The following is a 23,730-nucleotide window of genomic DNA, read 5'->3' as shown; positions in this document are numbered from 1 at the left end:
AATTTGTCCTCTGCATTTGACCCATCACCCTTATTCACCCCCCTGGGAGGTGAGGGGAGCAGTGAGCAGCAGCGGTGGCCACGCCCGGGAATAATTTTTGATGATTTAAACCCCAATTCCAAACCTTGATACTGAGTGCCAAGCAGGGAGGTAACAAGTCCCATTTTTATAGTCTTTGGTATGACTCGGCCGGGGTTTGAACTCACAACCTACCCATCTCAGGGCGGACACTCTAACCACTAGGCCACTGAGTAGTAAAGTAGTAGTAGTAAAGATAGGTGTGGCATCGTATTCAAAAAGACTCGATGCTGTACTTGCCTCCAAGTTTTGTGCAAAGGCTGTGAATACTTATATACATGGTTTTTTTTTTTACTTTTAATACATTTCAGAAAGCTAAACAAAAAAAAAAAGTTTTTTACATTGTCCTTATGGGGTATTGTGTGTAGAATTTTGAGGACAGAAATGAATTTATTCCATTTCAAATACGGCTGTAACATAACTAACTAGCTCGGTTGTGTGTGGTCGTGCCAACAACCGGAGGGTTCCAGGTTCGATCCCCGCTTCCGCCATCCTAGTCACTGCCGTTGTGTCCTTGGACAAGACACTTTACCCACCTGCTCCCAGTGCCACCCACACTGCTTTAAATGTAACTTAGATATTGTGTTTCACTATGTAAAAGTAGGGGTGTAACGGTACGTGTATTTGTATTGAACTGTTTCGGTTCGGTTGGGAGGGTACCGAACGAGTTTCCACATGAACATATTAAGTAGCCGCCTCCGCTTCCTTCTGCCTCTGTTTCTGTCAGTCCTCTACACAGCACCCAGCATTGTGCCACCCACACAACCATCTGATTGGTTACACACAGAGCGGTAACAGCCAATCAGCAGTGCGTATTCAGAGCGCATGTAGTCAGTGCTTAGCGTTTAGCAGGTAATCATCAGGCAGCGGACTCTCCCCAAATGATAATAAACACCTCCCAGTCAACTACTAGTAACATCACTATGAGCCCGTTGACCTTCTAGAAATATAAAAGGCAGTCCTGGCTAGAGGTGAAGGCTAATTCGCTTTTAGCGTAACTTTAGCTAATTTTGCGGTGTGTGTGTGTGTGTGTGTGTGTTACGGACAGCAAAGCCCTGTCTGTCTGTTATTTCACTTGACCTTTTTCTGTGTTTATTGAGCTGTGTTGAAGCAGCAAAAAAGGACATTATGTTAAATGAAGAGTTTCTGTCTCTGATAGTTGATATAATAATGTAAGTGCATCATTAAGCCTACATCATACCTGCCAACTTTTGAAATCAGAAAAACCTAGTAGCAGGGTCCAGGGGGCCTGCGCCGGTAGGTCCAGGACAAAGTCCTGGTGGGGGGTTCAGGCTTCGCCCCCCCGACGCAAAATGATTATTAGCATTCAGACAGGTTAAAATGTTGCTAAAACCATCACTTTTCTATCAGTCACAGTGACTTTTCAAAACAAAAATATTACAGCAAAAATCATATGGGTTGATTGACATGTTTATTCTGTAAACTAACTTCAATAGTTTGAAATTATTTTGACAGTTAATGCCAGTTATCCTGTCAACCTTTCACAAGACTTCAATTTGTTAATTGAAAGTATAAACAGTATAAGCACTTTTTACAGTAAACAAATGGTAAAACAGTACTAAACAATTCCATTTAAAAAAAAATTGGTGTCATTATTAACTTTCTGTCCAAGCTTGTATAATCTACTGCCTTGTTCAATTGTAAAAAATATTCTGTGCCTAAAATTCACATTTCTATCACAATTATCATACTGTAAACATGGTAAGCTAACTTCATTAAAATTAATAGTCCTGTCAATAGCATGGAATTACAATTCAAATGTAGTTTTTTTGTAAGCCTTTCAAAAGAATCCAAAATATGAAAAATTAATGAAAATTAATTTAAGCCATCAGACACTTGAAAAGTGGCACATCACATCTCTAATGTAATCATTTTAACTTTTCAACAGAAATAGCACTGCAAAAATATTAAGGACATACTTCTGTATTTTGGTAGTTATGCTGTCAACATTTAACAAGATTTCTTCAACTTGGACTTGAAAGCATAAATAGTATAAACACTTTTAACAGTATAACAGTACTAAACAATTCCAATAGATAACATTGGTGTCATTACCTTTTTGTGGCTAAAATCCGAAAAACGTTGCAAGTTTTCCACTTGTATCGCTAGCAACGGCATTAGACTTGTGTTTTTTTGTCCCAACGTGGTCTTTTACATCGCTAATTCCTCCGTGTCCGATCGAAAAATCTTGTCTGCACAAGGTGCAATTCGCGTAGTTTTCACCCTTTTCGGAACGGATAATTATTCCCGGATAGGCTTTTGAATATTCTTCACGGAATGACTGCAGTTTTCTTTTCGGTTTAAGACTCGTTTGCGATTTTTCTCCGGCTGATTCCATGATCGTTCGCTCGTTTGGAAACAATGGCAACAGGTGCCTCGTGCTTGGCAGCGGTGCTATAAATAGCCTCGCGCATTTAAAAAAAGAAATTTTTTTTAATTGATGAAAAACCGTATTTTTTATCACTGCAACCGTAACCCGGAATAGGTTGATGAAAACCGTACTAATTACGGGAAAACCGGAGTAGTTGGCAGGTATGGTAATGCAGCAGCCTAGTTTTGAATGGCAGGGTCCCTGCTATCACATGTTGATAAAAATATAATATTTACATAATAAATCAACTAAGGCTTCCCAAATGCTGTAATAAATTAAGCATGATGAGTTGACTTGAAACTGTTTAACTGTTGCACGTTTTATATGTAGAAGAAAAGTTTTGTCATTGTATTTAATCTGAACAACAACTTGAGGCAGTTTAATTGTAACGACCTGGTCGCATCGTGATGCGGGTGTGGTTCTCCCAAGGATGCAGACGGCTTCGGACACAGCTTGCAGGTAGGAAAATGATTTATTGAAAATATAAATCGTACGGGGAACAAACAAAAGACGTGCACATAGCACAAAAGGCAAAACAAAAGGACTAGCGTTGGAGCTAGCAGGCAAAAATAGCATAGCGTGAAAAGCTAGCAGAATCAAAGTAGTCGTTAACAGTTGTATGGGAACAAACTAGAAAGCCAGACCGAGTGAGGCCAGAGCAAAGACTAAATAGCCCTCTGATTAAAGCCCGGGCAACAGGTGCGCGTCCCGAACACTAACCAGAGGCAGGTGCGTACAATCTGCCGTCATGGCAACAGAAACAAACTCAAGGTGCTGAAAACACATAAACATAAACATAAACAAACTATGATCCAGGCAGCGGATCGTAACATTAATGTTGATCAACGTGGGCGGAATTAATATAGTGTTCCCAATGTTAAAAGGATAAAGCCATTGTTTACAAATTTGGTAAATAAATAACCAAAACATTTATATTTAGTTGTTTTCTTACTCTACCGAAAATGAACCGAACCGTGACCTCTAAACCGAGGTACGTACCGAACCGGAATTTTTGTGTACCGTTACACCCCTATGTAAAAGTGCTTTGAGTCACTAGAGAAAAGCGCTATATAAATATAATTCACTTCACTTCACTAATGTGGAAAAAGCACAGCAGCATGTCTGTCACATGAGTAATATTCAACCAAATGTTTCAGGACAGAAAAAGCCTGGCCTGGTCACATAATAATCACGTCCATGGAAGCCCTACCTGATACTTCTGGAAGTAGACATTGCCCAGGTGCAATATGGAAGACAGAACTCTTAAGATGGCCGACTGGTCGTCCGGGCTGAAGTGAAGGATCTCCATGGCGGCAAGCAAATGCTGGAAGTCCTCAGCGTCGTCCTTTCCTGTGATCCTACAATCCCCTCCCTGCAGCGTCAGCAAGGAAAGAGCAAGCAGGTAATGATTGACATAGTCTGAGAACGGGCTCTCGATGTCGCCGTCCACCTGGTTGAGGTAATAGTAAGTCTCAGCCTCCTGGAGATAGAAGGTCTGCTTCTGCTGCGATGGCAGACCTGCTAGCATCTCGTAGAATATATGATAGTTCCTCTCATCTTTGGCCTGAAAGGGAAAAAATAAACTTCTTCAACAGGGTCTAAAAGGACGTGGTCGTGATTGCGTCACCTGAAAGACGATGCGAGACTTTTCCAGAAGATACTGAGAAGTTATGGCACCATGGATCCCGCCGCTAGGCAGAGGAGAAGACGTGAGCTCCGAGTTGCTGCGAGACTTTTGCAGTCAGCGTCATACTCACTCCTCCACAAAGACTTCCATGTATTTCCCGAAGCGGCTGGAATTATCGTTACGTACAGTTTTGGCATTTCCAAAAGATTCCAGCAGAGGAGCGGCCTCAAGTATCTAGTGGCCATTAAACACACAACACATCAAGCCATTGGTGACAAAGACAAGGACAATGCAGCATTTCAACTACCAGTAAGCCACTTCTTTAGAGAGGACCCTTTTCATTGTTCTTGACTTATAAATGTTGTGGTAAACTACACTATGTTGCCAAAAGTATTTGTCCACCTGCCTTGACTCACATATGAACTTGAAGTGTCATCCCATTCCTAACCCATAGGGTTCAATATGACACCTTTTGCAGCTATTACAGCTTCAACTCTTCTGGGAAGGCTGTCCACAAGGTTGCGGAGTGTGTTTATAGGAATTTTCCACCATTCCTTCAAAAGCACATTGGTGAGGTCACACACTGATGTTGGTGGAGAAGGCCTGGCTCTCAGTCTCCGTTCTAATTCATCCCAAAGGTGTTCTATCGGGTTCAGGTCAGGACTCTGTGCAGGCCAGTCAAGTTGATCCACAACAGACTCTGTCATCCATGTCTTTATGGACCTTGCTTTGTGCACTGGTGCACAGTCATGTTGGAAAAGGAAGGGGCCCGCTCCAAACTGTTCCCACAAGGTTGGTTGATCATGGAATTGTCTAAAATGTTTTGGTATCCTGGAGCATTCAAAGTTCCTTTAACTGGAACTAAGGAGCCAACCCCACACCATAATTCCTCCTCCACCAAATTTCACACTCACCACAGGCCCGGCCCTAACCAATCTGGCGCCCTAGGCAAGATTTTAGATGGCGCCCCCCCCACATCGGCAGTGAACTGTATATACTCACAAGAAACCAAATAGCTTTGTCTTTGACCTTTTTTTTTACTTAAAGAAAGCAAATTAACAATCAGAATAGTTAACAAGATTAAAAAAAATATGAATAAATAAATGAATGCAAAAAATAAACAATGAATATATGAAATACAATATTTTTTACATACATATTGCTTAATTAACATTAATGATGTGCACTTTAACAACTAGGCTTACAACTATATCTAATGGGTGGAAAAGTGACTATTACCTGCAGGGCAAACATTAGCTAACCAGAAGGCAATAACAATGTAAACAAAAAACACCTGCTTAAAAGATCGAATACAAATGTCCCTGAGGAATGTAAGGTGGGAGTACTGTAATTACCTAACGTTACATTATTATTTTCCATAACAATTTAGCCCCCTCCACAATATTAACCCGACGTTAAAACAGAACTAGCTATTTATTGATTAGCAATTGCCGAATCATGTAACATTAGCTTAATGCTAAAAAGCCAGCTACTATCACATTCTGTAAGAGACAAATAATTTCATGTAGGCTAACGTTACCTACCTGCTACCTCTGTCTTTTTCTCGTTTCTCCTCCTCTTCTTTTCTCTTTTTTCTTCCCTGGGCACCTGACAGTTTTGGCCGTTTTGACATCTTGTGTTGATTTTTTGATGTGGTGACGTCCAAAAAGAGTCTTGATACGGGAAGGGAGGGGGCGCACCGGGCAAAGGGGGGGGAGGGGGTTGTAATGTTGTAACAAATAATATTTCTATTAAATAGGCTTTACTTTGCATTTTAATTAACGTGGGATTATTTTTTGTATTTAGAAATAATAGTACCAACTTTTTTTTTTTTTTCTCCAACATTTGTGGCACTGGCGTGGCGCCCCCTGATGGACGGCGCCCTTAGCATTTGCCTATACGGCCTATGCCACGGGCCGGCCCTGACTCACCACAATGCAGTCCGAAATGTAGCGTTCTCCTGGCAACCTCCAAAACCCAGACTGGTCCATCAGTTTGCCAGATGGAAAAGTGTGATTCATCAGTCCAGAGAAGACGTCTCCACTGCTCTAGAGTCCAGTGGCGATGTGCTTTACACCAGTGGTTCTCAAATGGGGGTACGCGTACCCCCATTTGGGGAAAAAATTTGGGGACTCTTACTATTATGTTGGATCCACTATGGACTGGACTCTCACAATATTATGTCAGACCCACTCGACATCCATTGCTTTCGGTCTCCCCTAGAGGGGGGGGGGTTACCCACATATGCGGTCCTCTCCAAGGTTTCTCATAGTCATTCACATCGACGTCCCACTGGGGTGAGTTTTTCCTTGCCCTTATGTGGGCTTTGTACCGAGGATGTCGTTGTGGCTTGTGCAGCCCTTTGAGACACTTGTGATTTAGGACTATATAAATAAACATTGATTAATTGATTGATTGACTTGAAGGTATGCCAAGGGGTACGTGAGATTTTTTAAAAAATATTCTAAAAATAGCAACAATTCAAAAATCATTTATAAATATATTTATTGAATAATACTACAACAAAATATGAATGTAAGTTCATAAACTGAACATCAAATCAAGTAGGCTATTCCATTCATTACTATAAACCCAGAGTTTCCCCCATGCCATGGTGGTTCCGGTCGTACCTAACCGACAGGAGTTTTTGTGTAAAAGTAGACAGTTTTATGTCGTCCACAGCTCCTTTACCACATGGGGTCCCCCAGGGCTCAATCCTTGCCCCAATTTTATTTGCGCTTTACCTTCTCCCCCTTGGTTCTATTTTTAGGAAGTACAGTATTGCATTTCATTTTTACGCCGATGACTGCCAGATTTATTTTCCCATGGCACAAAATAACACGGTTCAACGTCTTATTGACTGCCTGCACGACATCAAAGTCTGGCTTTCAGCTAACTTCCTGAGCCTAAATGAAGGTAAAACAGAAGTTATGTTGTTCGGTCCAAGTCGCTCTCCCTCCCCCAACGTTGACCTCGGCACTCTGACCCCGTATCTCAGCGACTGTGTCACAAACCTGGGGGTAAAGTTTGACTCAGATTTTAAATTCGAAAAACAAATCAGCAGCGTCGTTCAAAAAAGCTTTTATCAATTACGCCAAATAGCGAAAGTGAAACCGCTTCTATCAAGACATGATCTTGAGAAATTAATCCACGCCTTTATCTCGACTCGTCTTGATTACTGTAATGCCCTGTATGTAGGCATTAGCCAGGCCTCCCTCGCCCGCCTGCAGCTCGTGCAGAACTCTGCTGCTCGTCTGCTAACACAGACCCGCAGACGTGAGCACATCACCCCTATTTTAGCGTCCCTTCACTGGCTTCCTGTGCGTTACCGAATACATTTTAAACTCCTTTTATTTGTTTTTAAATGTCTAAACAACCTCGCGCCAACCTATCTCTCCGACCTCCTTCAGCCTTACTGCCACACCCGATCCTTAAGATCAGCCGATCAGCTGCTGTTGACGGTCCCTGACACAAGGCTGAAGCTTAGAGGTGACAGAGCTTTCGCCGTTGCTGCTCCCAAGCTCTGGAACGACCTACCCCTGAGTGTTAGACAAGCCTCCTCTCTTCCTGTTTTTAAATCTCTCTTAAAAACATACTTTTATTCCATGGCTTTTAACACTGAGTGATATCCATCCTGCAATGGCGCCCCATAATACACCTGCTGTGATCCTGTTTTTATGTTTTTATGTTTTTATTTATTCTATTTTAATTATATATTTTTTTTATCGTGTTCTGTTTGTGTTGTGTTGTGTTTGCTCGGTACTCGTTTTATCTTTTAACCTGTTCATTGTACAGCACTTTGGCTACCCCTGTGGTAAATTTTAAATGTGCTTTATAAATAAAGTTGATTTGATTTGGTTTGACCCTCACTAAAATGTCTGTCAAAAAGAAGTGTGAAAAGAAATGCAACAATGCAATATTCAGTGTTGACAGCTAGATTTTTTTGTGGACATGTTCCATAAATATTGATGTTAAAGATTTCTTTTTTTTGTGAAGAAATGTTTAGAATTAAGTTCATGAATCCAGATGGATCTCTATTACAATCCCCAAAGAGGGCACTCTAAGTTGATAATTACTTCTATGTGTAGAAATCTTTATTTATAATTGAATCACTTGTTTATTTTTCAACACGTTTTTAGTTATTTGTATATCTTTTTTTCCAAATAGTTCAAGAAAGACAGAAATGAGCGATATTTTGCACTGTTATACAATTTAATACATCAGAAACTGATGACATAGTGCTGTATTTTGCTTCTTTATCTGTTTTTTTTTAAACCAAAAATGCTTTGCTCTAATTAGGGGGTACTTGAATTTAAAAAAAATGTTCACAGGGGGTACATCACTGAAAAAAGGTTGAGAACCACTGTGTAGGAGCCTAAATGCTGTTTAAGTTCATTTACATTTTTATGGAAGGTGCTTTATGTTTATTCAGCCAAAATGGGACTATTTACTTTATTTGCATAATACGAACATGTATATATTTGCATGCTTAGAATAATGATAAGGTACACTTTATTTGTAATTATTACATTTGTCTAAATTTGATGACGTAACTGTTTGATTGCATATATGGCGGAAGGATCTGTGTGGTTGTTGGTTTTTGGACACAGTGCATTATGGGTAATGGCAGTCAGGTGCGGGGGAATTGAGCCACACAGTTTTTTGACCTCACTCTTACTTTTTCTTAGTCTTGCTTTTTCTAACACCTACTGTAACAAACTCCTTTTATTTTGCCATCCAGTTGTTCCCACATCGTTATTGTTTTACGGTTTTGAATTATTAAGTAAACGATACAAAACGAAGAGGAGCGTCCGGAGTTTGTTTGTTGTTGCCGCAGCAAGCGGAGCAGGAGAAAGTAGAGGAGCGTCAAGCTAAAGGCTTAATTAGGAATCTACACACTGCTTTACACCACTGCATCCTACACTTTGCATTGGACTTGGTGATGTATGGCTTAGATGCAGCTGCTCGGCCATGGAAACCCATTCCATGAAGCTCTCTGCGTACTGTACGTGGGCTAATTGGAAGGTCACGTGAAGTTTGGAGCTCTGTAGCAACTGACTGTGCAGAAAGTCTTTGCACTATGCGCTTCAGCATCCGCTGACCCCTCTCTGTCAGTTTATGTGGCCTACCACTTGGTGGCTGAGTTGCTGTTGTTCCCAAACTCTTCACTTTTCTTATAATAAAGTTGACTTTGGATTATTTAGGAGCGAGGAAGTTTCACGACTGGATTTGTTGCACAGGTGGCATCCTATGACAGTTTCACGCTGGAAATCACTGAAAGCGGCCCATTCTTTCACAAATGTTTGTAGAAACAGTCTCCATGCCTAAGTGCTTGATTTGATACACCTGTGGCCGGGCCAAGTGATTAGGACACCCGATTCTCATCATTTGGATGGCTGGCCGAATACTTTTGGCAATATAGTGTATGTCAAATATCATGAGCGTCATGCATTTTGGATGCCTCTGCTCAGTCTGGCTCCATTGTGACATCTCAGCAAGGTGGACGTACTTATTTGGACATGAAGTAAAGCTCTCAGCCATAACAACACACAGACATGCGACATGCAGGGACACAAATGCTTCTTTATGTGGCCAATGAGCAGGTGTACCTAATGTTGTGACCGGGTGACTCTATATATGACAGGGCATACTTGCCAACCTTGAGACCTCCGATTTCGGGAGGTGGGGGGTGGGGGCGTGGCTAAGAGGGGAGGAGTATATTTACAGCTAGAATTCACCAAGTCAAGTATTTCATATATATATATATATATATATTGCAAATGAGCCGTCGGCCCTCAGACAGAGCGACTCCAAAACCAACAAAGGATGTAATTGTCGAAAGAAACCTGATTGCCCTCTCAACGGGGGGTGCTTACAAACATCAGTTGTCTACCAATCTAAGGTAATACGCAAGGACATTAACACATCCGACACATATGTAGGATTAACCGAGGGAGAATTCAAAACCAGATGGAACAATCACAAGGCTTCTTTCAGGAACAAAAACCTGCGAAATACCACAGAACTCAGCAAACACATTTGGGACCTCAAAGACAATAATGTTGAATATTCAATAACATGGCAAATTCTTGCATCCAGCACACCTTACAATAGTGGTAATAAAAGATGCAACCTATGCTTAAAAGAGAAACTGTTTATTATTTACCGTCCAGACCTGTCATCCCTCAACAAGCGCAGCGAAATTGTAACAACATGCCGCCATAGACGGAAACACCTCCTAGGTAACACATGAGCCAATCACCACGCCCCTAGGCCAGCCTGTTCCCACCCACTCTGTGCCCTATATAAACCATAGTATGCGAATGCTCCCATTAAAATCTCCTGACGATTGAGGGTACCCCCCCTCATGAAACAGGCCTGTAGAGATGAAACAGTCTTGTGATTTTTTTCCCACACATACATATGTATATATATATATATATATATATATATATATGAAATACTTGACTTTCAGTGAATTCTAGCTATATATATATATATATATATATATATATATATATATAAAAGAAATACTTGAATTTCAGTGTTCATTTATTTACACATATACACACACATAACACTCATCTACTCATTGTTGAGTTAAGGGTTGAATTGTCCATCCTTGTTCTATTCTCTGTCACTATTTTTCTAACCATGCTGAACACCCTTTCGCAGGTACCCAGAAAAGTTTCAAGTACCACCAAAAAAACTGAATCTCTGAAGACAGTATAAAAATCTGTGTTAAAGGTGTACAAATACTGTTTGTATAATAAGCATGTTATTGTTTACAAATGAGGGTTAAGAGTTCAGTACTAAAAAAAAAGAAAAAAGAATGTGGCTTAAGTACAGTTTTGTAGGAATGTAATAGAGTGATCTATGTTTGTCTGTTGCTATCTCCTGGTGAATGTTGGCTATAGCGTACTAGGGTTAGTTTTTGGTTGGCCAACGATTTACGTGGTGTTGCACACCTGACGTCAAGTGTGTGAGTCTGTTCTGAAGTCTACAGTAAGGAGACGTACTTCATCACCTCGCCTGGTTATTGCCTCCAACTCAATATATTACAACAACATTGCTGTTTACGGCAGACGAACTGCTTTACGGTAGAATAAAACATGACTGCTGTTGTTGGGTGTTGTTGCCGCGCTGGGAGGACGTTAATGAAACTGCCTAACAATAAACCCACATAAGAAACCAAGAACTCGCCCTCGATCATTCTACAGTTATAACGTGTTTGGGCAGGCACGCTGTTTATATTGTGGGAAAGCGGACGTGAATACAGGCTGTTGATACGTCACTCAGGTCCGCATAGAGCTGGAGGGGGCGTGGCTTCCAGCTCCGCCTGAATTTCGGGAGATTTTCGGGAGAGAATTTGTCCCGGGAGGTTTTCGGGAGAGGCGCTGAATTTCGGGAGTCTCCCGGAAAATCCGGGAGGGTTGGCAAGTATGTGACAGGGGTGTCCACACTTCTTCTGCAGGCCAGCTACTTTTCCAATGACAAAGTGGAGGGGATCGGGCATATATATCATTTGTATTGATTTATTTATGAAAGAGAGGTTAACAAGTGAAAGGTGTTTGACGGCAGGTACGGCGCGAGAGTCTGTTGAAATAAAAAGTGTTTCTCGCCTTCCTGTCGGTCATTTTTTCTTAATAATGATCTGGCAGCAGCCAGCGTCATCTCACCAGACCCTCGGGTGTCGTGAATGTCAATCAAGTGACCAAAGTCACGTCTTGGTGAAGATTGATGATCGTTCATTTTTAGGTCTATTTTTTTAATGCCAGGGCTGGCGATGGACTGACACACCCTCCACCATCCACCGCTAGCTCGCCATCGACCTAATGTCATACTTGCCAACCCTCCCAAATTTTCCGGGAGACTCCCGAAATTCAGCGCCTCTCCCGAAAACCTCCCGGGACAAATATTCTCCCGAAAATGTCCCGATTTTCAGCTGTAGCTGGAGGCGGCCTCCAGCTCCATGCGGACCTAAGTGAGGACAGCCTTTTTTCAGACGGGAGAACAGGGTGACAAGAACTAAATCATCCAGACGAGATAAATTGTATTATTATGTTTATCTTACCTAAAAATAAATATATTTATTAATTAAAAAAAAAAAAAAACGAAATAAATTTTTACTATATTTTGCTAAAAACATCAAAATTAATTGTATTTTTATTTGTATTTTTTCTGACTCCTTTTTACATCCAGCCATTAGAATTATACATTAAAATAAACATATTTGAAATAATTAATTTTAAATGATCATAATAATTCATTTAAAATGACCATATTTAATTATTAAAATAATTGCTTGTTTATCAACAACTTTAGCATTTTATTCATTACATTTTGAAGCTCTCAGAAGCCAAGTTATGTTATATTCCATAATATTTATTTATGCAAGTTTGAAGTATCAATTATCTAAACACAGTTTTATTTGCATATTTTCAGGATGTAGATATATATATATATATTAGAGATGCGCGGATAGGCAATTATTTCATCCGCAACCGCATCAGAAAGTCGTCAACCATCCGCCATCCACCCGATGTAACATTTGATCAGAACCGCACCCGCCCGCACCCGCCCGTTGTTATATATCTAATATAGACGATGCAAGGCATTAGTGAGGTTATAAAGCTTTTGCCTGTTAAAGAAAGGAGACTGATCCAATGCAGCACAGACATTCGCGTGCCACGCTGTCACGACCCAGACGCACACCAGTGCGCAATCATATGGGAGCCGCGCTGAGCGCACCTCCAAGCGCATCTCGCTGCCGGCGACGGCCGGGTATGGGCCCGACGCTCCAACGCCATCCATTTTCAGGGCTAGTTGATTCGGCAGGTGGGTTGTTACACACTCCTTAGCGGGTTCCGACTTCCATGGCCACCGTCCTGCTGTCTATATCAACCAGGGTGAGCCCCAACCCTTTCGTGAGCGCACTGCGCGCGGAGTGACCCCTGTTACGCGCCCCCGGCAACAGGGGTGGCGGGCAGGTAAGCTGCGCGGGCGGAGCGCGCGGAGTGACCCCTGTTACGCGCCCCCGGCAACAGGGGTGGCGGGCAGGTAAGCTGCGCGGGCGGAGCGCGCGGAGTGACCCCTGTTACGAGCCCCCGGCCACGGGGGTGGCGGGCAGGTAAGCTGCTTACCTGCTGCGCGTGACGCCGGCCGCGGCGAAGGCGGACGAGGCGGGGTGTCGGTGCGGTGGGCGCGGTGGTGACCCTGGACGTGCGTCGGGCCCTTCTCGCGGATCGCCTCAGCTACGGCTCCCGGTGGGGCCCTCTCGGGGGAAGGGGCCTCGGTCCCGGACCCCGGCGAGGCGTCCCTTCTCCGCTCCGTAAAAGTGTCCATCTCTTTTTCTTTTTTTTCTTCTGTTGTGGCATATGCTGCAGGTGCCTGCTCCTTTTTCGTATGTGGGTAACAACATTTAACTATGTATATATATTTCCCAATTGGTTTAACTGCCACCCGCCTGAATCTATTTAAAATCTAATTTTTTTTTATTTCAACCGCCCGACCCGACCCGACCCGCGGATAAAATCTAATTTTTTAAAATTTCATCCGCCTGATCCGCGGATAATCCGCGGACTCCGCGGTTGTGCCCGCAAACCGCGCATCTCTAATATATATATATATATACATATATATATATATATATATGAAATACTTGACTTGGTGAATTCTAGCTGTCAATATACTCCTCCCCTCTTAACCACGCCCTTCCCCACCCCCGACCACGCCCCCACTCCCACCTCCCGAAATCAGAGGTCTCAAGGTTGGCAAGTATGACCTAATGTGCACCCCTGGTCTATACAGTCGTGGTCAAAAGTGTACATAGACTTGTAAAGAACATCATGTCATGGCTGTCTTGAGTTTCCAATCATTTCTACAACTCTTATTTTTTTCTGATAGAGTGATTGGAGCACATACTGACCACAGAACTTTCCTTCAGAAGGTCTTATCTTTGTCCATGTGATGTCAGATGAAACAAAAATGGAGCTGTTTGGCCACAATACCCAGCAATATGTTTGGAGGAGAAAAGGTGAGGCCTTTAATCCCAGGAACACTATACCTACCGTCAAGCATGGTGGTGGTAGTATTATGCTCTGGGCCTGTTTTGCTGCCAATGGAACTGGTGCTTTACAGAGAGTAAATGGGACAATGAAAAAGGAGGATTACCTCCAAATTCTTCAGGACAAGCTAAAATCATCAGCCCGGAGGTTGGGTCTTGGGCGCAGTTGGGTGTTCCAACAGGACAATGACCCCAAACACATCTCAAAAGTGGTAAAGGAATGGCTCAATCAGGCTAGAATGAAGGTTTTAGAATGGCCTTCCCAAAGTCCTGACTTAAACGTGTGGACAATGCTGAAGAAACAAGTCCATGTCAGAAAACCAACACATTTAGCTGACCTGCACCAAATTTGTGGTCAAAAATTCAAGCAGAATATTGTGGATGGCTACCAAAAGCGCCTTATTGCAGGTAAACTTGCCAAGGGACATGTAAGCAAATATTAACATTGCTGTATGTATACTTTTGACCCTCACATTTTCAGTAGACCCATAATAAATTCATAAAAGAAGCAAACTTCATGAATGTTTTTTGTGACCAACAAGTATGTGCTCCAATCACTCTACCACAAAAAAATAAGAGCTTAGAAATGATTGGAAACTCAAGACAGCCATGACATGATGTTCTTTACAAGTGTATGTAAACTTTTGACCACGACTGTATATAATGTTTATTAAGTTTATTTTTAACCGTGTTTGGAAAAAAATAGCGGTGGCAAATTCAAGATATATAATCCAACAGTGTGCAATTTTAAAAGATAAATGATGATACTTTTGGAGAGGGTGGGGCATGGTTTCAGGTACAATCTGGGAACGCCTCCAGAATGGAACATCTTACAGAAAAACTCAAAAAACGGGTTATAAAAGTGACTGTCGAGCAAAATTTACAGCAAAACATATCCAATCCACAACGAAGAGTTTTAAATGTAGACTAGATGAGGCAATTCCTTAAGGAATTGTGTGTGAATGCTCCAATGCTGAAGTTGAAGTGAAACGCTGACAGAATGTAGTATGAATGTAAGAATAGTTTGAATGTTGAGGAGTAAGACTTTCCAGGAAAAACAGAATTTGGTTTGGAACTTGGGAAAGTGTTAGTTTGAATGTCCAGGATGAGTGGAATGTGTTGATGTTGCAATGGTTTGAATAGGTTGAAAATGTGGAGATTGTGGAAGTTTGAAAAATGGACAATTCATTTTTGAATGGGGAACATGAAAAAAAAAGAAGGAATTATGGGAAATCCTGGAACTTTTTTTAGAATTGTTGAAGTAGAGCAGACGGTTCCCAAACAAGCTGAATATTTAGAAGTTGGAACAGTTTGAATTAGATGAAAAATGTGGGAGTTGTGGAACTTTGAAGAATGTTGCATTGATTTCAATGGGAATTTCCCCAAAATTTGGGAATTTTGGGAAAAGGGGGAATTTTTTTTGAAAATGGTACAAAAAAAAATGTGAATGGTCTGAATGAGTTGAAATGGTTGGTGTTGGAATTGTTCAAATCGGTCGAGAAATGTTGAAGTAGTAACATGTCTAATTGAAAAATGGAATTACAGAATTCCATGAATTTCGGGAAAACCGGGGAATTTTTCAGGTTCTGATTAAGAGGAATGTTTTTTTTACGGTGGAACAGTTGAAATGCGTTGAAAAATGTGGAAGAAGTAGTCGCCAGAAAAAATGGTGGAAATAGGGCTTTGGAAAACCAGGAATTCTGGAAAATCCTGAAACTTTTTTGAAGTTGGAAAAAAAGAGTAGTTTGAATTTCCAGGATGGTGAAATGTGTTGATGGTTGAATGGTTTGAATAGATTGAAAAATGTGGATATGGTGGAATTTTGAAAAATAAATTTTCAATGAGAAAAACGTCCCCGGAAAACCTGGAATTCTGGGAAATCTGGACATTTTTGAAATTCGTCAAGGGAAAGCCCACGATTCCCAAATAGGCTGAACAGTTTGAAGTTGGAACGCTTTGTATCGGGTGAAAAATGTGGAAGGTAGAGCGGACCTGATTAAGAAGAATGTTTTGAGGGTGGAATGGTTGAAATTTTTTGAAAAATGTGGAAGGAGTAGTCGCCAGAAAAAAGGGTGGAAATAGGGCTTTGGAAAACCAGAAATTCTGGAAAATCCTGAAACTTTTTTGAACTTGGAAAAAGAGGAAGTTTAAATTTCCAGGATGGTGAAATGTGTTGAAGGTGGAATGGTTTGAATAGGTTGAAAAATGTGGAAGGAGTAGTCGCCAGAAAAAAGGGTGGAAATAGGGCTTTGGAAAAACAGGAATTCTGGAAAATCCTGGAATTTTTTGAAGTTGGAAAAAGAGTAGTTTGAATTTCCAGGATTGTGAAATGTGTTGAAGGTTGAATGGTTTGAAAAATGTGTAAATGGTGGAAGTTTGAAAAATGGCCAATTCATTTTGAATGGGAAAAATGTCCCGGAAAAGCTGTAATTCGGAGAAATGTGGGAATTTTTGGAATTTGTCAAGAGAAAGCCCGCGATTCTCGAATAGGCTGAACAGTTTGAAGTTGGAACGCTTTGAATCAGGTGAAAAATGTGGAAGGTAGAGCGGAACTGATTCAGAAGAATGTTTTGAGGGTGGAATGGTTGAAATGTGTTGAAAAATGTGGAAGGAGTAGTCGCCAGAAAAAAGGGTGGAAATAGGGCTTTGGAAAACCAGAAATTCTGGAAAATCCTGAAACTTTTTTGAACTTGGAAAAAGAGGAAGTTTAAATTTCCAGGATGGTGAAATGTGTTGAAGGTGGAATGGTTTGAATAGGTTGAAAAATGTGGAAGGAGTAGTCGCCAGAAAAAAGGGTGGAAATAGGGCTTTGGAAAAACAGGAATTCTGGAAAATCCTGGAATTTTTTGAAGTTGGAAAAAGAGTAGTTTGAATTTCCAGGATTGTGAAATGTGTTGAAGGTTGAATGGTTTGAATCGGTTGAAAAATGTGGAAATGGTGGAAGTTTGAAAAATGGCCAATTCATTTTGAACGGGAAAAATGTCCCGGAAAAGCTTGAATTCGGAGAAATGTGGGAATTTTTGGAATTTGTCAAGAGAAAGCCCGCGATTCCCGAATAGGCTGAACAGTTTGAAGTTGGAACGCTTTGAATCGGGTGAAAAATGTGGAAGGTAGAGCGGAACTGATTCAGAAGAATGTTTTGAGGGTGGAATAGTTGAAATGTGTTGAAAAATGTGGAAGGAGTAGTCGCCAGAAAAAAGGGTGGAAATGGGGCTTTGGAAAACCAGAAATTCTGGAAAATCCTGAAACTTTTTTGAACTTGGAAAAAGAGGAAGTTTAAATTTCCAGGATGGTGAAATGTGTTGAAGGTGGAATGGTTTGAATAGGTTGAAAAATGTGGAAGGAGTAGTCGCCAGAAAAAAGGGTGGAAATAGGGCTTTGGAAAAACAGGAATTCTGGAAAATCCTGGAATTTTTTGAAGTTGGAAAAAGAGTAGTTTGAATTTCCAGGATTGTGAAATGTGTTGAAGGTTGAATGGTTTGAATCGGTTGAAAAATGTGGAAATGGTGGAAGTTTGAAAAATGGCCAATTCATTTTGAACGGGAAAAATGTCCCGGAAAAGCTAGAATTCGGAGAAATGTGGGAATTTTTGGAATTTGTCAAGAGAAAGCCCGCGATTCCCGAATAGGCTGAACAGTTTGAAGTTGGAACGCTTTGAATCGGGTGAAAAATGTGGAAGGTAGAGCGGAACTGATTCAGAAGAATGTTTTGAGGGTGGAATAGTTGAAATGTGTTGAAAAATGTGGAAGGAGTAGTCGCCAGAAAAAAGGGTGGAAATGGGGCTTTGGAAAACCAGAAATTCTGGAAAATCCTGAAACTTTTTTGAACTTGGAAAAAGAGGAAGTTTAAATTTCCAGGATGGTGAAATGTGTTGAAGGTGGAATGGTTTGAATAGGTTGAAAAATGTGGAAGGAGTAGTCGCCAGAAAAAAGGGTGGAAATAGGGCTTTGGAAAAACCGGAATTCTGGAAAATCCTGGAATTTTTTGAAGTTGGAAAAAGAGTAGTTTGAATTTCCAGGATTGTGAAATGCGTTGAAGGTTGAATGGTTTGAAAAATGTGTAAATGGTGGAAGTTTGAAAAATGGCCAATTCATTTTGAATGGGAAAAATGTCCCGGAAAAGCTGTAATTCGGAGAAATGTGGGAATTTTTGGAATTTGTCAAGAGAAAGCCCGCGATTCCCGAATAGGCTGAACAGTTTGAAGTTGGAACGCTTTGAATCGGGTGAAAAATGTGGAAGGTAGAGCGGACCTGATTAAGAAGAATGTTTTGAGGGTGGAACGGTTGAAATGCTTTGAAAAATGTGGAAGGAGTATTCGCCAGAAAAAAAGGTGGAAATAGGGCTTTGGAAAACCAGAAATTCTGGAAAATCCTGAAACTTTTTTGAACTTGGAAAAAGAGGAAGTTTAAATTTCCAGGATGGTGAAATGTGTTGAAAGTGGAATGGTTTGAATAGGTTGAAAAATGTGGAATGAGTAGTCGCCAGAAAAAAGGGTGGAAATAGGGCTTTGGAAAAACAGGAATTCTGGAAAATCCTGGAATTTTTTTTAAGTTGGAAAAGAGGAAGTTTGAATTTCCAGAATGTTGGAATATGTTGACAGTAGAATGGTTTGAATAGGTTGAAAAATGTGGAAATGGTGGAATTTTGAAAAATAAATTTTCAATGAGAAAAACGTCCCGAAAACCTGGAATTCTGGGAAATCTGGAAATTTTTGAAATTCGTCAAGGGAAAGCCCACGATTCCCGAATAGGCTTAATAGTTTGAAGTTGGAACGCTTTGAATCGGGTGAAAAATGTGGAAGGTAGAGCGGACCTGATGAAGGATTAGTCGCCAGAAAAAAGGGTGGAAATAGGGCTTTGGAAAAACAGGAATTCTGGAAAATCCTGAAACTTTTTTGAACTTGGAAAAAGAGGAAGTTTAAATTTCCAGGATGGTGAAATGTGTTGAAGGTGGAATGGTTTGAATAGGTTGAAAAATGTGGAAGGAGTATTCGCCAGAAAAAAGGGTGGAAATAGGGCTTTGGAAAACAAGAAATTCTGGAAAATCCTGAAACTTTTTTGAACTTGGAAAAAGAGGAAGTTTAAATTTCCAGGATGGTGAAAGGTGTTGAAGGTGGAATGGTTTGAATAGGTTGAAAAATGTGGAAGGAGTAGTCGCCAGAAAAAAGGGTGGAAATAGGGCTTTGGAAAAACAGGAATTCTGGAAAATCCTGGAATTTTTTGAAGTTGGAAAAAGAGTAGTTTGAATTTCCAGGATTGTGAAATGTGTTGAAGGTTGAATGGTTTGAATCGTTTGAAAAATGTGTAAATGGTGGAAGTTTGAAAAATGGCCAATTCATTTTGAATGGGAAAAATGTCCCGGAAAAGCTGGAATTTGGAGAAATGTGGGAATTTTTGGAATTTGTCAAGAGAAAGCCCGCGATTCCCGAATAGGCTGAACAGTTTGAAGTTGGAACGCTTTGAATCGGGTGAAAAATGTGGAAGGTAGAGCGGAACTGATTCAGAAAAATGTTTTGAGGGTGGAATGGTTGAAATGTGTTGAAAAATGTGGAAGGAGTAATCGCCAGAAAAAAGGGTGGGAATAGGGCTTTGGAAAAAAACGGAATTCTGGAAAATCCTGGAATTTTTTTTTAAGTTGGAAAAGAGGAAGTTTGAATTTCCAGAATGATCGAATATGTTGAAGGCGGGATGGTTTGAATAGGTTGAAAAATGTGGAAGTGGTGGAAGTTTGAAAAATGGCCAATTCATTTTGAATGGGGAAAAGGGTCCAGGAAAAGCTGGAATTCTGGGAAATCTGGGAATTTGTCAAGGGAAAGCCCGCGATTCCTGAATAGGCTGCTTTGGAGCATTCACACAATGATATGTGTGTGTAGATGCATGATGCCACACCACAGCAAAACACACCAACTGCTACTGTAAATGTAAAGATGAGTGTGATCATGTAAACATCAAAAGAAGTGCACTACCTCAATCTGCACCCGTGGGAGGGCAGGAACAAACAAAGGGAGTTAGTCAAGGTGAACTTACCTGTGTGTCATAGTGTGTTGCTTACCTGTTGGGAAAGATTGCATGTTTGATGTAAAGCTACCAGGTAGCGAAGAACTAGTTTGGTGGCCTCTGTTTTCCCGGAACCGCTCTCCCCACTGAAAAAGAGTAAACATTACATACATTATAATACACTATTGAACCTGAATTCGGTGTTCAAAACTCATGCAATTTTTAAAGTTTGAGACGTTTCATAGGAATATATGACAATTACTGTTTAATTAACGTTTCATAGGAATATATGACAATTACAGTGTTATTGCAATAGGAAATTAAATACATCGTTTTCACAGCATTGAGAAGAATTGGGGATGTTCTCATATTGTTGTGTACTTTTTGTTAGATACATCTAGATATAGGGTTGTACGGTATACCGCTACTAGTATAGTACCGCAATACTAATTAATCATATTCAGTACTATGGCCTTTCCTTAACAACACTCAGTAAACGTTTGGAAACTGAGGAGACACATTTTTGAAGTGGAATTATTTCCTATTCTTGCTTGATGCACAGCTTAAGTTGTTCAACAGTCTCCCTTCTCATATTCTAGGCTTCATATTGCACCACACATTTTCAATGGGAGACAGGTCTGGACTACAGGCAGGCCAGTCTAGTACCCGCACTCTTTTACTATGAAGCAACGCTGTTGTAACACGTGGCTTGGTATTGTCTTGCTGAAATAAGCAGGGGCGTTCATGAAAACATTGCTTGGATGCCAACATGTGTTGCTCCAAAACCTGTATGTACCTTTCAGCATTAATGGCGCCTTCACAGATGTGTAAGTTACCCATGCCTTGGGCACTAATACACCCCCATATCAGAATCAGAATCAGAATCAGCTTTATTGTCATTACGCAAGGTAACGAGATTGAGGCCATTCCATACAGTGCGATGTGTGCATGCTAGAAAAACAATGTGCAAATATATAGAAATATAAAAAATGTAGAAGTGCAATGAATATTGTGTGAAATGAATATATACATGAAAAAACAAAACAAAAACAGGGTGGTTGGTGGAATGGGTTATTGCACCGAAGAGAAGGCAGTTATGAGGGACAATGGGGCAGTCCGTTCAGGATGGTTATGGCCCTGGGGAAGAAGCTGTTCTTTAGCCTGTTTGTTTTGGTTTTAATGCACCTGTAGCGCTTCCCAGAGGGCAGCAGGTGGAACAGGTCAGAGCCAGGGTGGGTGCTGTCCTTGATGATGGCACTGGCTCTGTTGAGGCAGCGGGAGGTGTAGATGTCCGTCAGAGAGGGGAGAGGGCGGCCGATGATCTTCTGAGCCGTCTTGACCACTCTTTGCAGCCTCTCCCTGTCTGCTGCAGTGCAGCTGCCGTACCATACCGTAATACAGTAGGTCAGCAGGCTCTCGATGGACGAGCGGTAGAAGGTCAGCAGCAGGTCAGGCTTCAGGTTGTACTTCCCGAGGACTCTAAGGAAGTGTAGCCGCTGCTGAGCATTCTTGATGATTGATGTGGTGTTGACTGTCCAGGAGAAGTCATTAGAGATGTGGACTCCAAGGTACCTGAAGGTGTGGACCCTCTCTACACGCTCGCCGTTGATGTAGAGGGGGGCAGGGTCGGTGCTGCTCCTCCTGAAGTCGACGATGATCTCTCTGGTCTTGCTGGTGTTGAGAGCGAGGTTGTTCTCCGAAGACCAGGCCGTCAGCTTCAGGACCTCCTCTCTGTAGGCAGCCTCGTCACCCCTGGAGATGAGCCCGACCACTGTGGTATCGTCGGCGAACTTGACGGTAAGGTTTTCACTGTGGGCCGGACTGCAGTCATGGGTGTAAAGGCAGTAGAGGAGGGGGCTCAGCACACAGCCCTGTGGGGAGCCGATGCTCAGCGTGCGGGAGGATGAGAGGTGCGGGCCAAGTCTCACATTCTGGGGTCGGTCCGTTAGGAAGTCCCTTATCCAGGCGTTTGTGAGAGGGGGGAGGCCAAGAGTGTCCAGTTTATTGCAGAGTCTGTCCGGGATTATTGTATTGAAGGCAGAGCTATAGTCCACAGAGAGCATCACAGATGCTGGCTTTTCAACTTTGTGCCGAGAACTATCCGGATGGTTCTTTTCCTCTTTGTTCCGGAGGACACGACGTCCACAGTTTCCAAAAACAATTTGAAATGTGGACTCATCAGACCACAGAACACTTTTCCACTTTGCATCAGTCCATCTTAGATGAGCTAGGTTAGGTTATCCCAAATGTGTTTTATTGGGTTGGAACGCAATAAAGCTGATACTACATTAAGATCTCCTACAGTATGAAATGTGAAATCAGAGTAATCTGTGGTGGAAATGCCCTCCCCTTGCCTCTAATGTGAAGTGACCACTGGTCAAGTGTGTGTAGATAAGTCAGCCTCCTACCTGATTATTATGACCTGGTAGTGTTTGGCATCCATCATTTTGGAATAAGCAGCGTTTGCAATGGCAAACAAATGTCTGAGTAAAAAAAGAGTGACATTAAATAATCTTAAATACAGTATAATAAAAGGCAGATATAGTAATGACTTACGGGGGATTCTCGCCCAAGGCGCAGCCCTTGTACTTCAGCACCATGTCCGTCCCATAGATGTTATACATCTTATAAGGGTTCACAGAAACCAGAATACTACCTATGTACGTCTAAAAGGTACAGAACAAAGAAAATAAATCATATTTTTTAACATGCAAATTTCAGATAAGAATGACACTTACATAAATAAACTCTCGTTGAAACCTTTTCCTCAGGTTCTGAAGAACAGCCCCTTCGTGCATTTCCCTGACGAAAGCAGACGCAAAACGACATATTTTGTCAAATAACACGTTTTTCTCATTTTTTTTTTGTGCTCAGTCAGGCTAAGTGTAGTCTGCTTTGTCTAGTCATTGGTGGATGTGTGTGTGCCATCATTACTCAAGTTGTGTCATGTCCTCCACTCCGTCTTCCTCACGTTGCTCCCGGTGAGCCACCATGGGCAGACATCTGATGGAGTACATCTGAAATACAAAGTAAGTCATAACCTCAACATTTGTTTCAGGTTCATGACCTTTAACATACAGTACATGATTGAAATATTTAGAGTATATGCGCTGTCATGTAATTTAGGAACATTCACCTTGTCAAACCAGGGACCCCGAGGTTCCCCTTCCCTGCTGACATTACACACTACTGGGTCAGGCACCATCTTTTGCTGATCCATCAAGTCATGGTGGTCCATTAGCTTCTCATCTCTATACATGGACCATTTGTTGAGGTTTTGTACCGTCCCATGAGGCAAGACATTCTCTGATGCCCACACATCCATATCATGCTGCGGAGCTAAGGTTTCAACTCCAGGGTCACAAGCCCAGTGTTGTTCAGGGTCAGCATCTTGGACCTGGGGTGATACCACAGCACATGTAGAGGGTAGGCTGTAAGAAGCCCTCTGCAGGAGTGGGTTCTGTAGGGCACCAGAGAGGTTTAAAGACCGGGGCTCTGGGCCACGTGGGGCACCACGTCTAGGCAAGATGTTGGCATTGGGTAGACGTAAATTTGCCTCACGAATGTTTGG

At 41.6% G+C, this 23,730-nt stretch overlaps 1 protein-coding gene across 1 annotated transcript in view; it reads right to left on the bottom strand.

Moving 5' to 3' along the window:
• Nucleotides 1–23,406, bottom strand: part of myo15aa (myosin XVAa) — a 169,160-nt gene extending 145,754 nt beyond the window's left edge. Inside the window, 11 exon segments of the mRNA XM_072915931.1 lie at nt 3,681–3,842; nt 3,921–4,034; nt 4,098–4,161; nt 4,228–4,331; nt 20,129–20,134; nt 20,215–20,305; nt 22,568–22,642; nt 22,716–22,825; nt 22,898–22,961; nt 23,094–23,176; nt 23,296–23,406. Of these exon segments, the coding sequence (XP_072772032.1) occupies nt 3,681–3,842; nt 3,921–4,034; nt 4,098–4,161; nt 4,228–4,331; nt 20,129–20,134; nt 20,215–20,305; nt 22,568–22,642; nt 22,716–22,825; nt 22,898–22,961; nt 23,094–23,176; nt 23,296–23,397 (975 nt within the window). The 5' untranslated portion in view covers nt 23,398–23,406.
• Nucleotides 23,407–23,730: the final 324 nt, after the last annotated feature.

The sequence above is a fragment of the Nerophis lumbriciformis genome, linkage group LG24 (assembly GCF_033978685.3).
Source record: "Nerophis lumbriciformis linkage group LG24, RoL_Nlum_v2.1, whole genome shotgun sequence".
Lineage (NCBI taxonomy): Eukaryota > Metazoa > Chordata > Actinopteri > Syngnathiformes > Syngnathidae > Nerophis > Nerophis lumbriciformis.
The sequence above is the reverse complement of the archived record's forward strand: the minus strand, read 5'-3'. Positions and strand labels throughout refer to the sequence as shown.